Source organism: Myotis nattereri (assembly GCF_964212035.1).
Source record: "Myotis nattereri genome assembly, chromosome: 4".
NCBI classification, from domain to species: Eukaryota; Metazoa; Chordata; class Mammalia; order Chiroptera; family Vespertilionidae; genus Myotis; species Myotis nattereri.
This window is the reverse complement of record NC_138079.1, coordinates 34,515,780-34,531,583: the sequence shown is the minus strand read 5'-3', so window position 1 is coordinate 34,531,583 and position 15,804 is coordinate 34,515,780. Positions and strand designations below refer to the sequence as shown.

The following is a 15,804-nucleotide window of genomic DNA, read 5'->3' as shown; positions in this document are numbered from 1 at the left end:
TTTGGAGATTAGGTCCTTATCGGATGTAACATTGGCAAATATGTTCTCCCCATGCAGTGGGCTTTCTTGGTGTTTTGTTCATGTGTCTTTTGCTGTGCAGAAGCTTCTTATTTTGATGCAGTCCCATTTGTTTATTTTCTCCTTAGTTTCCATTGCCCTAGGAGATGTATCAGTAAACATATTGCTAGGAGATATGTCTGATATTTGCTGCCTATGGATTATTCTAAAATTTTTATGGTTTCCTGTCTTACATTTAAATCACTTGTCCATTTTGAGTTTATTTTTGCATATGGTGTAAGTTGGTGGTCTAGTTTCATATTTTTTTTTTTGCATGTATTTGTCCAATGTTCCCAAAACCACTTATTGAAGAGACTGTCTTGACTCCATTGTATGTTTTTGCCTCCTTTGTCAAATATTAACTGGACATAATAACTTGGGTCAATTTCTGGTTTCTCCGTTCTGTCCCATTGGCCTATGTCTGTTCTTGTGCCAGTACCAGGCAGTTTTGAGAACAGTGGCTTTGTAATATATCAGTAGCTTGATATCTGGTAAAGGGATCTCTCCAACTTTGTTCTTCTTTCTCAGGATTGCTGCAGCTATTCGAGGTCTTTTTTTTATTCCAGATGAATTTTTGGAGAGTTCATGAAATATCTCGTTGGTATTTTAATGGGGATTGCATTGAATCTATAGATTACTTAGCGTAGTATGGACATTTTAATGATGTTGATTTACCAATCCCCGAACATGGTATATTTGGTTATGCATTCCTTTATCTCTTTTTTTTTTTTCAACGTCCTATAGTTTTTTGAGTACAGGTCTTTTACCTCCTTAGTTAAGTTTATTCCTAGGTATCTTTTTTGTTGCAAGGGTAAATGGGATTGTTTTTTTTGGTTTCTCTTTCTGTGAGTTCATTTTTGGTGTATAAAAAAGTCATAGATTTCTGAGTGTCAATTTTGTATTATGCTACATTGCTGAATTCATTTATTAAGTCTAACTTTTGATGGATTCTTTGGGGTTTTCTATGTGCAATATGTCATCTGTGAATAATGACAGTTTTACTTCTTTTCCAATTTGGATGCCTTTTATTTCTTTTTCTTGTCTGATCACTATGGCTAGCACTTCCAGTACCAGGTCAAACAGGAGTGGTGAAAGTGGGCATCCTGGTCTTGTTCTTAAGGGAAATGGTTTTAGTTTTTGCCCACTGAGTATGTTAGCTGTAGCTTTGTCATATAAGTCTTTTATTATGTTGAGTTATGATCCCTCTATTCCCACTTTGCTTAGAGTTTTTAATCAGGAAAGGATATGGGATTTTGTCAAATGCCTTTTCTGCACCAATTGATATGATTATGTGATTTTTGTCTCTCAATTTATGTGATGTATAATGTTTATCAACTATGGATAGTGTACCATCCTTGCATCTCCAGAATAAATCCCACTTGTATGATCTTTCTAATGTAATGCTGGAACCAATTTGCTAGAATTTCGTTGAGGATTTTAGCATCTAAGTTCAACGGGGATATTGGCCTATAATTCTCTTTGTAGTGTCTTTATCTGGTTTGGGGATTAAGGTAATGCTGGCTTCATAGATAGAGCTTGGAAGTGTGCCTTCCTCTTGAATTTTTGAAATAACCTGAGAATAGGTTTTAGCTCTTCTTCTAATGTTTGGTAAAACTCCCCTGTGAAGCCATCTGGTCCAGGGCTTTTGTTTGCTGGAAGTTTTTTGATTACTGTTTCAATTTCACCAGTAGTTATTGGCCTATTTAAGTTTTTTTATTCTTCCTGATGGAGTTTTGGAAGCTGGTATTTTTATAGGAATTTGTCCATTTCATCTAGGTTGTCCAGTTTGTTGGAGTAAAGTTGTATGCTAAGTGTCTGACCATTTGACCAGTTGCTATGACATGAACTGACTACCAGGGGGCAGATGCTCTGATTGGTAGTTTAGCTACTGCTCAGGTCCAGCCGATCGGGATTGGGCGAGATGGGCCAGGCATGCCTTGGAGCCCTCCTGTGGTTCCTCCCTGGCCAGCCGGCCCCAATTGGGACTGGGCGAGATGGTCTGGACACACCCTGGAGCCCTCCCACAGTCCCTCCCCAGCCCAGATCGTGCACTGGTGGGGTCCCTCAGCCTGGCCTCTTGCAATCCAGGACCCCCCAGGGGATGTGAGCTGGTTTGTGCCCGATCCCCACAGGCCAGGATATATATAGTTTTTTTTATAATCCTTTATATGTCTGTGGGGTCAGTTGTTACTTCACCTCTTTCATTTCTGATTTTGTTTATTTGGGTCCTCCCTCTTTGTTTCTTGGTGAACCTGACTAGAGGTTCATCAATCTTGTTTGTCCTTTCAAAGAATCAGCTGTTGGTTTTATTGATCTTTGGTATTTTTTTTGGTCTCTTATGTCGTTTATCTCTGCTCTGATCTTTATTATTTCCTTCCTTCTGCTTACTCTGGGCTTTTCTTGTTACTCTCTTTCTAATCCTTTAAGTTGTAGGGTAAGATAACTTATTACCATTTTTTCTTGTTTTTTGAGGTAGGCGTGTAGAGCTCTCAGGACTGCTTTCACTATATGTCCCATAGATTTTGAATTGTGTTTTCATTGTCATTTGTTTCCAGAATGCTTTTTATTTCTTCTTTGATCTCTTTGGTTACCCAATCATTGTTTAATAGCATGCTATTTAGCCGCCAAGTGTTTTATTTTTTTTCCATTTTTTTTATTGTAGTTGATTCAACTCCTTTCAAGCTAGTTGCTTCACCCTTAACTTGAAACCACCACCACATAGTTTTCCTTCTACCTCTATGGTCACTGTTTCTAAGACTATTAACTCACCTGCCACTTAAATAGTAGTAGTCCTCAGGATTCATCCATCCCTAGCATTTAAAAACATTTTAAATAATCAATTTTGAGAAAATAATAAAAGTCATGAAACAGCCCCCTAGGAAAAGTAATTAAGATGATGGGATAAATCTTATATTTCTTCTTGTGTCACAAATCTTTTTCACATGTTAAAAGGAATAAATATATTATGGTATTGGGAAAAAGGAAATTATGCCTTTAGGAATAATTTTGAGAAATTGCTGGAAGTTAGAAATTAAAAGAAAGGATAAATCAAGTTCATAGAAACTGTAGCCTAAAATTAAGTTGCAGGGGTCTCATGGCCACTAGAATTGTTCTACACATGCCTACCTCAATGTTAAGGGTCCTTCAAACGCAGTATACCTAACTGGAACTTAACTTCTTCCCAGAAACGTATTTTCTCCTTTGTAATTCCCTATTTTGGTTATGGTATTAATCTCCACCTAGTCACTCAAGCAAAACTTTTGAGAATCATTTTTGCTTTTACTTCCTTTCTTCTCACATACATGCCCTCTTCAAATGTTGTACTGACATGACTTTTTAAGTTATGCCTTAAATATACTGGCTCTTCCCTGGCACTGTTATCATTACTTTATTTCAAGGCAACATTTTCTATTGTCTTGAGTATGGCAATGCTCTCCAACCAGTCTCCTCTGCCTTCACACCTGGCATCATCCCTTGCTAAATCCATCTTCTATAACACAGCCCAAAAAGACAAGGGTGGGAAACCTTTTTTCTGCTGAGGGCCATTTGGATATTTATATCATTTTTTGTGGGCCATACAAAATTATCAACTTTAAAATTAGCCTGTTATATTTGGTCAAACATTTAATTAACTCACTCCTAATGCCTTGGCAGGGCCAGACCAAATTATTTCTCAGGCCTTACATGGCCTGTGGGCTGGATGTTCCCCACAACTGTTCTAAAATATCAATCTGATCACATTTGCCTGCTCATATGTGACACTGATTCCTCTTCTCCTACAGGAGGATTCACATGTATCACACAATCACTTCTTCCTCTTAAATTGAAGACAGATGAGTAACTGATCAATGACTACATGCCTTTCGTTCACTATTAAGTGTCCTAGCCTAATATGGACAATAAATTACAGTCACCCTAATCACAGCAATTTTCAACTGAGCCTGAATATAGCTTCAGAATCCTTAAAACAATCTTTCAAAGCCACTCATTAATTTATTAGAGTTGACGTGCAAGAAAATAAAGTCTACTGTTCTTGAAATATAATACAAGCTCCTTTGCATGGCATACAACATGCTCTATGACCTGGTCACTGTACACCTCTTTGGCCTCATTTCCTATTCTTCCATCTAATAGGTAATGCTCTAGTCACGATGGACTACTTGTAGAGTTACCGAATATACTAGACTGATTCACCAGTAAATACTTAGGCTCATAATATTCTCTCAAACCAGAACACTCTTCCCCTTCCTTTGTTTAAATTCTGTAACTCTTTTGAGAAGTAATTAGGCACTGCAGGCATCTCCTCCTCTGGGAAACCTGCCTTTACGCCCCCAAGTTATGTTTCCTTTCTTTGATGCAGAAGCCGCTGTCCTACACCAAGTCTTTTACCATACTGTATTAAAGTGACCTTCATTTGCCTGGCATGAAGCAGTTGTTCATTAAATGGTTCTTAAATGAGAATGGCAAAATGAATGAGGAGTAAATAATCAATTGTTCTGTTCAAGCCATCAGAGAGAATCGTGAAAAATTATGTTATTGCATGTACTGCTTATAGGTATATTCCCTACACTGTCAGTGAAATATTCAGGAGCACTTTATTTTCATAACTCATAGTCAAACCATTGTCACATACTTTCTCCCCCATACTTTGTTCTTTTATAGTAAAACATCTGGGTCACACTGTTAGGGAGGTTTTATAGCTCTGTAAATATGTTTTACTATTTACTACTTTACTATTTTGTCAAAGTGAGAAAAACACAAGACCCTCATCACCATAATTTTTGTATTAAAGTAATTAACAAGTGGAAGCAAGAATAGAACAATGCAAATATGAAGAAACTATATTAGATACTAGATAATTTCACTAAACTGAGTCACCTGGCATAATCTGCTAGCAATAATTTATCCACCATAGTGTTATTTTACTAACAGTCTAAGAGTCTCCAAGATCGGGAGTTATGTCAATGAATCCAGCTGCAAAATTTCAAATCAGGTTCAAATGTAAGTAATTCAATTAAGAAAGATCAGAGAGTCAAGAGCACCAAATATATGGACACACTTGTGTTCAAGCTCTAATAAAAACAAAGATATCGTCATTTTAATATCTCCTTTCCTAATTTTCAGAACAAGTAAATACTACAGTCCGATTCATAAATGTGGATCAACATCAACTTAAGACTTTTAGGGTTTTAATAAGAGGTAGGTGGAAAGGGATCCTCAGTTAAGAAGTTTGGAGAATCCTGATACACAGACAAGTGGATTTCTTTACTGTAGTACACAACAGGGTTGTTAATATACTCCAAAAGAGAGACATAATACAGTCCCTGAAGCAAATGTCACTACTGAACTTATAAATACCTCATGAGACCAGTGTATCTAAATAGTTTTAGATAAATTATTATAAGGCATCGCTGAAAGTCAAATACTAAGCTTTATTTTATGAGAAAAATCAGCAAATAGTATATTCAACCCTCATATTCTTCTAATTCCCATCAAGATTTTTCTTTAGCTCTGAAACATTACACAGATATTTGTCTCCCATTAGAATGTAAACTCAATAAGGACGTAAGAAGAGTACTTGCTTCACCAATATATCTCCTGCTCCCAGAATAGTTTGTGGTCTGCTGTAGGCTTTCAATAAATGTTTGCCAAACAAAGAAAAGCCCAAGATATGACTCTTAATCCCTTAGAAACACTTCCTTAAGGTATGTGAAAGTGCTTAATTAGAAGTATAATTTAAAATATCAAATTTTTACAGATATATGCCATAGAGAATTACTATAAAAACTAAAAAGTTAGGGAGTGTTGTGTCGGACCTCCTAACCTAATATATTTTTTTAATAGATCAGACAAGTCCAAAAGAATTTACTATTTAAAAATCTACATATATTTCACTAAAGTTATCTGCATCTAAATATTTTCTAAGGTTTTCTTTAATGTATAATATGTTTTTACGTGTGTTCACCAGTATAACTGCTCTCAAATAATACTATGTAAATTAGAGTACATAACTGTTTACAATTGAAACTTCAGTAATTTACAAAATCAGAATGCTCACCTGATTATCTGAGAGCCACATTGCAGTCAACTGTTGTAGCTTCGTAAAGCTAAAGGGCAAATTCTTTAACCTATGGGAAAATATACAAACAAAAATTAAAATTTAACATGAGAAATGCTAAAATGAAAATAACTCGGTCTTCTAAAAAATGCTATGTTACTGCATATGAAAATAGGAGAAAAGTAGCTAATTCATGAAAAAAAACAACAATATAGGTCTTTGAATGGGACCTAAAACAAAATATTTTTCAGTTTTATAGGAATAAGTTTTTAAGATACAATTTTTCAATTGAATCAATTTGGTCGGGGGGGGGGGGGGGATGGATAATCCAATAACCTCAAAAAATTATCTAGTAAGAAATAATATTACCTATCCCTACCTTCATGAAAAGACAAGAACACATTAAGCAATGTCTCATAAAACTGCTTTGGATGTTTTATTTGTATTTAGAGAACAAACTCTGTTATAGGAAGCACTCATAGTGACAGCTTGTTATAGAAACTGCACTGATCTATATTTCATTGTAAGCCAGCACTTTCATATTCAAGAGGACTGTTTTAACAATATAACAAGTAAAAACAAAGTAATATAAAACTCATTAGAATGCTAAATTAGAATAGAATCCTATTTAAATAGAATGTCTACTTAAACCTTCTGTCTTACACTTATCTACTCTTTTGTACCCATCTTCCAAGGCAATTTGTTGGAACTTAGGGCCCTAGTTTTAGGGTACAATGTATGGGCTAAAACAAGGATTTTTTTTTTTTTTAAGGCAGTGGTTATTCTTTAAAAAAATAGAAGTCAGAATATCCTATCTAGTCAGAAAACTGGGTTTTCATTAAAGGTCATTAAATCTGAGTCTTAATTTTCTCCTCTACAAAATGGGAATACCTGTTATACTATTTCATAGGATTGTTAAGAAACTATGAAAACAAAATGTAAAAATGCTCTAGAACAGGGGTGGGCAAACTTTTTGACTCGAGGGCCACAATGGGTTCTTAAACTGGACCGGAGGGCTGGAACAAAAGCATGGATGGAGTATTTGTGTGAACTAATATAAATTCAAAGTAAACATCATTACATAAAAGGGTATGGTCTTTTTTTTCAATAGTTTTATTCATTTCAAATGGGCCGGACCGGCCCGCGGGCCGTAGTTTGCCCACGGCTGCTCTAGAAACACTCTTTTATCATTAGAGAAGTTTCCATTTCCACAGAGGGTAAGTTCCACCCCCCACCCCCACACCCAGTGAATGCCTGAAACCAAGGATAGTACCAAACCCTATATTTACTTCCTCCCTGCTGCCCACCCCCAATACATACATAGCTTTCCCTTTAAAGAAAGCACTTTATGGCTTCTTTTTGGCATATCCAAATTGCCAGCCTCACTCTTGTGCTTTGGGGACATTATTAAATAAAATAAGGGTTACATGTACACAAGCACTGTGATACGGTGAGAGTTGATCTGATAACAAGAGGCTACAAAGTGATCAACAACAGGGCAAGTAGCTTATATAGTGTAGATATGAGGGACAAATGGATGATTCATGCTCAGAGTGAGACAGCATGAGATTTCATCATGATACTCAGAACAGAACACAATTTAAAACTTATAAATTGCTTATTTCTGGCACTTTTTCATTAAATATTTCAAACCACAATTGACCGCAGGTAACTGAAACCGCAAAAAGTGAAATCATGGATAAGGGGGGACTACTGTATTTTATCTTTACCTCTGGAAAAATTATTGTTCTTACCTTAAACTTTGTTACAATTTAGCAGCCCTAGTGATCTACCTGCTCTACACCTTGGCTATATCGTCCAAGCTATATGATGGGTGTCTAATCACACCTTTGCAGAGAAAAATACAAAAAAGCAGATTACATTAAAAGCTGCTTTGCTCAACAGCAGTATTAAGGTTCTGAAGATCTGACTTTAGGAATAGAAAAGGTTGCTATAAAGGAGAGAATAAAGGTTGCATAACTAAAGTAAACACAAAATGAACCATGAAGCTCAGCTGGTATGGATCAGCAGTTGAGTATCAACCCAGGAACCATGACATCACTGGTTCGATGGCCATTCAGGGGTTGCAGGCTCCGTCCCTCCTAGGGGTGTGCAGGAGGTGGCAGATCAATAATGTTTCTCTCTCATTGATGTTTCTATCACTCTATCCCTCTCCCTGCCTCTCTCTTTAATAATCAATAAAAACATAAGAAAAAAAGAACTGTGACAAATAACAACAGTATGATTAAAATCTGGTAAAATTAGATCATTTCAGATAAAAATTCTATTTAAAAATGAGTATAGCCGAAACCGGTTTGGCTCAGTGGATAGAGCGTCGGCCTGTGGACTGAAAGGTCCCAGGTTCGATTCCAGTCAAGGGCATGTACCTTTGGTTGCGGGCACATCCCCTGTAGGAGATGTGTAGGAGGCGGCTGATCGATGTTTCTCTCTCATCGATGTTTCTAACTATCTCTCTCCCTTCCTCTCTGTAAAATATCAATAAAATATATTAAAAAAATAAAAATGAATATATATAAAAAGAACATGTATTAGATTTCCTATCATATATATATATATATATGCATATATATATATATATATAGTGAAACTTTTTAAAAAATATATTTTATTGATTTTTAACAGAGAAGAAGGGAGAGGGATAGAGAGTTAGAAACATCGATGGGAGAGAAACATCGATCAGCCACCTCCTGCACACCTCCCACTGGGGATGTACCCGCAACCATGGCACATGCCCTTGACCAGAATCGAACCTGGGACCCTTCAGTCCGCAGGCCGACACTCTATCCACTGAGCCAAACTGGTTAGGGCATGAAACTTTAATTTTATCTAATCAATGTCTTCTATAAACAAACCAATAAATACATATTACAAACCTATTGTCACTTAAATTAATGACTTTTAATTTTTGCATATCACCCATTTCCTCTGGAAGTGTCTCAAGTTTATTGGAATGGAGAAACAGCACAGTTATATTTTTCCAGCTGCCAATCTGAAAGAAACATAAAACTGGAGATCAGAAATTTGGCTTTCTGCTAAACAGACATAAGTAAAATATTTTCAAAAGTTATGAAAAAGACTCTTCTCATTTATAAAAGTAAATTATATTTTCCCTTTATTAATTTTACATTTTCCCTTTATTAATTATATGTTCAATTATCAATTTTCATGTATGAAGAAAAGTATCTTTGGTATCTCTTGTAAACCAATGTAGCTAAAAAAATAACTTAGTTACGTAATTATTTCTGAAAGAAAATAAAACCATACTAGATACCTATAATAAATAATTAGAAAAAAATGAAAATTCAAAAGAAAGTCAAAATACAGTACCTCCGGGGGTAACTGTTGTAAATAGTTATGATCTGCAGCAAAGGTTCTTATATTAGTAAGCTGCCCAATAGATGAAGGTAAAGCTTCAACTTCATTGAAGCTACAATCCAGTTCTTCTATTGATACTAACCTTTAATTAAGAAAGAAAACATGCATTAAAAAATATTTCTTATATATAATCCAAAACTTAAGAACCTAGGAACTTTTGAACTTGACTTTAATGAAACTAGCAAAACTGTCTCCACTAAGATAAACTTCACCAATAAAAAATCGATTTATCTTTATTATAAATATACCCAACCTGCAATCAGTTGCTTTTTTAAATGTTTATGAAATCTCCTTTAGATGCTATTTATGCAATTATCTTAAAATATATATGGCATGCTGAATTGAAAGTAAAGTCTTCTAGTTTTATTAATTCACAAAAATCTTACCCTCCAATAGAGTCTGGTAGATACATTAATTGATTTTCATCTATTTTAAGAGTTGTTACATTCTTCAATGAACCTATTGAGAGAAGAAATAATACACAATTTTCCAGCTTGAACTATAAGCAAGTCAACCAACAGTCAATGTGAACACAAATGACATTTGACTTTAATCATAAAAAATTTTCTTAATCAACCTGGCAATACTACACAAACCCCTTCATTCTATTTCCTTACCATATATTTTCAATTTTTACCTACATATTACCTCTTAACATTAGTGTATATTTACTTATTAACCCCCTCTGAAATGTAAGCATCATTTGAGTAGGGACTTTTTGTTTGCTTGGTTCACGGTTATAGTTCTCCTCCTTAAAACAATGCCATGCACAGTAAAAACATGTAATACAAACTTGTGTTATTAATGAATTAAAGAAATGGTAGTATGAAGGTAGCCTTCATAGGTGTGTAACAAACTATTCTATGTATTCTATGTATAACAAATACTAAAGGAAGAAAATGTAGCTTAATTTAAAATAAACATTCTGAATAAATTATGGAATTTAAAAAATGTAACCTGAGCTAAAAAAGACTATGTAGCTCAATTGAAAAACACGTAAAAATATTTTTTAGTTTTATATTTACACATCACAAAGAAGCCAAGATTTAACTTTTTGATTCTTTAATCAAAATAATTTAATTCCTTGATGCATTATCAGACAAGCAACTAGACGAATTAACAGACTCATAAAATTTGCTAAACTGGTCTCTTGTGGCTGTGAGTCTAAAACAGCCGTGGGCAAACTGCGGCCCGTTTGAAATGAATAAAACTAAAAAAAAAAAAAACTGTACCCTTTTATGTAATGATGTTTACTTTGAATTTATATTAGTTCACACAAACACTACATCCATGCTTTTGTTCCGGACCTCCGGTCCAGTTTAAGAACCCACTGTGGCCCTCGAGTCAAAAAGTTTGCCCACGCCTGGTCTAAAATGAAGTAAGACTGAAAAAAAGTTATAAGGTTAAGGGCTACGACCAAGAATTCAACCAAGTTTGGATCAATTAACCTTTTTTTAAAACACTAAATTTTATTACAGTAATAAAAATGACATTTCCTTAAATAAAAATACAGTAATGTCAACAAAGGAGTAAATTAGGAAAAATTATTAGTAAATTAGGAAAAATTCAAGTAAGATTTGTGACTTCAGCAGTACAGTAAAACTATCTCAACAATGGCAAAAACTTAATTCCTCAGATTTTACATTACTAAAAATTAATTACATGAACTAGAAAGCAATACAAACCAATAGTTTCAGGCAGCTGTTGAAGTGCATTGCTTGATAATAGGAGATCTTGAAGGTTTTCACATGCTGAAATTCCTTCTTCAATCATTTCAATATTATTTTTAGAAACATCCAAATATGTGAGTTGTTTCAAACTACCAATAAACTGTAGGTAAAAAAAGAAGATCGAATGACTATCAACAATAAATGATCTGTAAAACGTTTAGGTAATGGACCTAATACCAAGTTATACGCTCTAATTAAATATTTTATATGAAAGAGGAAACTCATAATTTAAAAAAAAAGTACCATTAGTTATGTATTCAGTAATAAAGCTAAGAGCTTCTACTAATTTTAGCCCAGCAGAGTGACAATGGAGATAACACACACACAAGGATTCTTATTCTTTAGGTGTGGGAATGAACAAAATGTCAGTTGATAAAACAGAAACTACATGGAAAATACTCGAACAATTCCATGGGCAAAGTGAATTAGGTTACAAAGTCAATTGCAACCACTGGGAAGGGCACACTGCATGGTATTAAAAAAAGACTATTTTACAAAAGTTTATTGTGAAAATTTTCTGGTTTTAGTTAATTATGTGTTAACAATAAAAAAATTCTTTATAACTATTTAATACTATTAAGAATTAAATAACCACCCATATTTTCACCAAGTAAAAATGATTTGAAAATATACAATTAATAAAACTGTAAAGGATACAGAGCAGTAAGGAAAGCCATTTAAAATTTGATATACATACCCCTGGAATAAATGTCAGTCTATTCCCATCCATCCAAAATTCTTTCAATCCACTTAGTTGCTCAAGTACTTCAGGCTGTTTGGAGTTAGAAGGAAGAGGAGGGAATCCAATTATTTACTTGAATGTTTTTATTTGGGGGGAGGGGGGGAAGCCCCTAGAAATGTCTAATGACAACTTTTAGTTTAAAACAAAAAACTGAGGAGGAAATAAAGCAGAGCTGAGAGTCAAGCCTTTCTACTATATTACAACTACAGGAGAACACAAAGATAGACAATCCCTAACAGCAGACTGAATAACATTCATGTAAGCTTTTGATTACATAATAGATATATTTATACAATAAAGAAATAAAAATAAGTGCCACTGCTTTCAAGAGTACAATAAAAAGCTTCTCTCAATCATTACCTGTAAAAACATGAAGGCTGTTAAGAAAAAGAGGAAAGAAAAAAAGAAATAGGGCAACATACATCTTAAATGTCCAATAAGGGAAAGGTAAGTAAACCACGGCATAATCACATGATAAGCACATTCTGTTATCTTACTAGAGGCCCGATGCACAAATTGTGCAAGAGTAGGCCTTCCTTCCCTCCGCTGCCAGCACCCGGGCTTCCCTCGCAGCCCCGGCTTTATCTAGAAGGACGTCTGATCTAATTAGCATATTATACTTTATTTATTATAGACTAGAGGCCTGGTGCATGAATTCATGCATGGGTGGGGTCCAGCTGGAGAAGGGACCAGCCCCTGGTTGAACTCTCAGTCGAACTGCTGGTTGAGGGGACAATTTGCATATTTGCCTTTTATTATATAGGATTACTATTATATTATAGATTACTATTTTTTAATCCTCACCCGAGGATATGCTTTTACTTATTTTTAGAGAGAGAGGAAGGGAGAGAGAACATCAATTGGTTGCCTCCCATACGTGGCCCAACCAGGGATCAAACACACAACCTAGGTATGTGCCTTGACTGGGAATCAAACCCACAACCTTTTGGTGTACGGATGACACTCTAACCAGCTGAGTGGCTCAGTTATTTTAAACTCCCAGAAATTACATGGTGGAAGATTGTTTATAATGTAATGTTGAGGGCCCAAAAGATCAATCAAAGAGCTGTAGTGGTCCTTGGTATTCAAGCAAAATTTGACTGTGGGCATTCACCCTTGGAAGCTCTTCTGAATTCATCCTTCAAAGATATTTGTCACCCCACAAACCTGTGTCCAATCAATGACACTGTGATGGCATCAAGTACCAACATATCTAATCACCATAATAACAAGAGTAATAGATAAAAGGCACATCATTCCAATTTACGTTTAACATATAAATATAGGTAAGAATTCTAGGTACAACATGGATATTTTAAAGTTCCCTTTTGAGCTTTACCTGTTATAATTCTAATAGTATGTTTTTTTAAAAAGTACTAGAGGCCTGGTGCATGAAATTTGTGCATGGGGGGTAGGGGTGCAGGGGGGTGCCTCAGCCCGGGCTGTACCCTCTCCAATCCGGGATCAGTCTCACAATCCGGAACCACTGGCTCTTAACAGCTCACCTGCCTGCTTGCTTGATGCCCCTAACTGCTCTCCTGCTGGCCTGATGGGTCTATCTGCTCTCCCCTCCTGGCCTGATCCCCCTAACTGCCTATCTGCTCTCCCCTCCTGGCCTGATCCCCCTAACTGCCTATCTTCGCTCCCCTCCTGGCCGGATGCCCCTAACTGCTTATTTGTGCTCCCCTCCTGGCCTGATCCCCCTAACTGCCTATCTGCTCTCTCCTCCTGGCCTGATCCCGCTAACTGCCTATCTGCTCTCCCTTCCTCTCCGCATCCTTCGGACCCCCGGCACGGATGTGCTGAGAGTTCTCTGCTACAGCCCCGCCCCATCCCGTCCCGATTGGTAGTTACGTGATGGCGTTCCGGAAAATTTGCATATCCCTCTATTAGTGTGTATATGTGTGTGTGTGTGTGTGTGTGTGTATATACACATATATATATATAGTTGGAAGACCAAAATGATACAAAAATTAATGATTTTTAAAAAAATGTATTTCTTTATTGATTTAAGAGAGGAAGGGAGAGGGAGGAAGAGATAGTAACATTAATGACGAGAGGAAATCATTGATTGGCTGCCTTCTACCCGGCCCCTACTGGGGACCAAGCCCGCAACCCAGGCATATGCCCTTGGCTGGAATCAAACCCGGGACCCTTCAGTCTGCAGGCCAACACTCTATCCAGTGAGCCAAACCGGCTAGGGTGAAAAATTAATGATTTTTGAATGCTGCTCCAATTCATAAAATAAACAATAATTAAGAATTTTCAAACAGTTAATATGGAAATAGATTAATACATATAAAACATATATTGAGAGAGTACAACAGTTAATTTGGGAAGCACAGAATATGTATTTTTTCACAAGCAGTAAAGTCTTCCAAAACACACAGTAAAGCCAATCATAAATTACCTTCAATTAAAATATAAGAATATGAAAGAGTCATTAAAATAAAATGAGGTACCCAAAACCTGAGAAGCTGAGTGTATTTAGTGAGCAAATGTACAAAACAATACCCACAGGGCAATCATGCAGCTGGCAGTGCTGCAGAATTCTTGTTCTCAACACTATCGTTTGAAATCTACCACAATTTAAAAAAAAATAAGCTTGCAGACATAATGTAAACATTTTTAATAACTTCTTCAAAAAATATATCTGGCAAATTTCTGAGTTCTCTTGGAAAAATGACGAAAGCTAAAAAACTGCTTACATATTCCTTTCCTTTTTCATTCAGTATCATAGTACACTTACCATACAAAGCAAAAACATAATCCAGAGATCTCACTACCAACTCAACAATAACAGATGTTTCACTCAATATTTCCCCTTTAGCTGTTAAGTACAATTTATTCAGTTTTAGCACTGAATAAATTCCTAAGCAATACCCCCGAGAGTTATTTTTGACCAGAAGTAGCACTTTTGCCTCATGCATTCTAGTCTGATGAAACTTTGTTTTTCCCTTACAATCTTTCAAACTTTCTACTCCCTATGCCTAAAAACTTTTGGTTACCTTTGTACATGGGTTTCTCATTAATTTTACTTTTTATCCTCACTCCTGTCAAATGTTTCTATCTGGTTAATTTTCCCTGTTGAGAACTTTCATATCTTGTCTCTCAAAATTGTGTTTATCTTTACCCAATTTCATACTTGAAAAATGCAGAGAATACATTAATTTTCACATTTTGTTCTTGATGAAATATAAGACTATGGACAGTAAGATTGTTGAGAACTTACCACTTCTGTGAATTCATTACTTCCCAAATCCAATCTTTCCAGCTGGGTCAGTCTATTCATGGTTCTGTGCACAATGGATTAATAAAGAATTAAGTATACAAAAATATCAACTACATGGAAGTTTTCAAATGAACAATATAAAACATGTAATCTCTACTGGTGTATAGGTTTTCATATGTTGAATAATTTTCTAAGAAAAAAAAAGTACAGTTACGTCTCACTTAATGACGGACATATGTTCTGAGAAATGTTAGGTGATTTGGTCACTGTTTGAACATCACAGAGTATTCCTACACAAATCTAGATAGTTACGCCTACTACATCTATAGGCTATATAGTACAGCCTTGTGCTCCTAGGCTACAGCCTATACAGCATGTTACTGTACTGAATACTGTAGGTAGCTGAAGCACAATGGTATTTCTAAACATAGAAAAGTTACAGTAAAAATTCAGTATGAAAGATAATGTGCAAGTGCAATTCTATCATGTCTGGAAATTTAACATATAAGAAACAGTAAGTAAAATTAACAAATGTTTCTCTGGCTTTTTAGTGAAAAAATATAAAACACATATCATAATTGTAATGTCA

General features: G+C 35.5%; 1 protein-coding gene across 1 annotated transcript in view; it reads right to left on the bottom strand.

Moving 5' to 3' along the window:
- Positions 1–15,804, bottom strand: part of ERBIN (erbb2 interacting protein) — a 121,782-nt gene that overhangs the window by 37,913 nt on the left and 68,065 nt on the right. The window contains exons 8-14 of the mRNA XM_081090001.1: positions 15,216–15,279; positions 11,939–12,013; positions 11,197–11,341; positions 9,898–9,970; positions 9,464–9,593; positions 9,010–9,125; positions 6,116–6,185 (exon numbers count right to left, since the gene is read on the bottom strand). Coding sequence (XP_080946127.1) covers positions 6,116–6,185; positions 9,010–9,125; positions 9,464–9,593; positions 9,898–9,970; positions 11,197–11,341; positions 11,939–12,013; positions 15,216–15,279 — 673 coding nt within the window. The remainder of the gene's footprint in view (positions 1–6,115; positions 6,186–9,009; positions 9,126–9,463; positions 9,594–9,897; positions 9,971–11,196; positions 11,342–11,938; positions 12,014–15,215; positions 15,280–15,804) is intronic.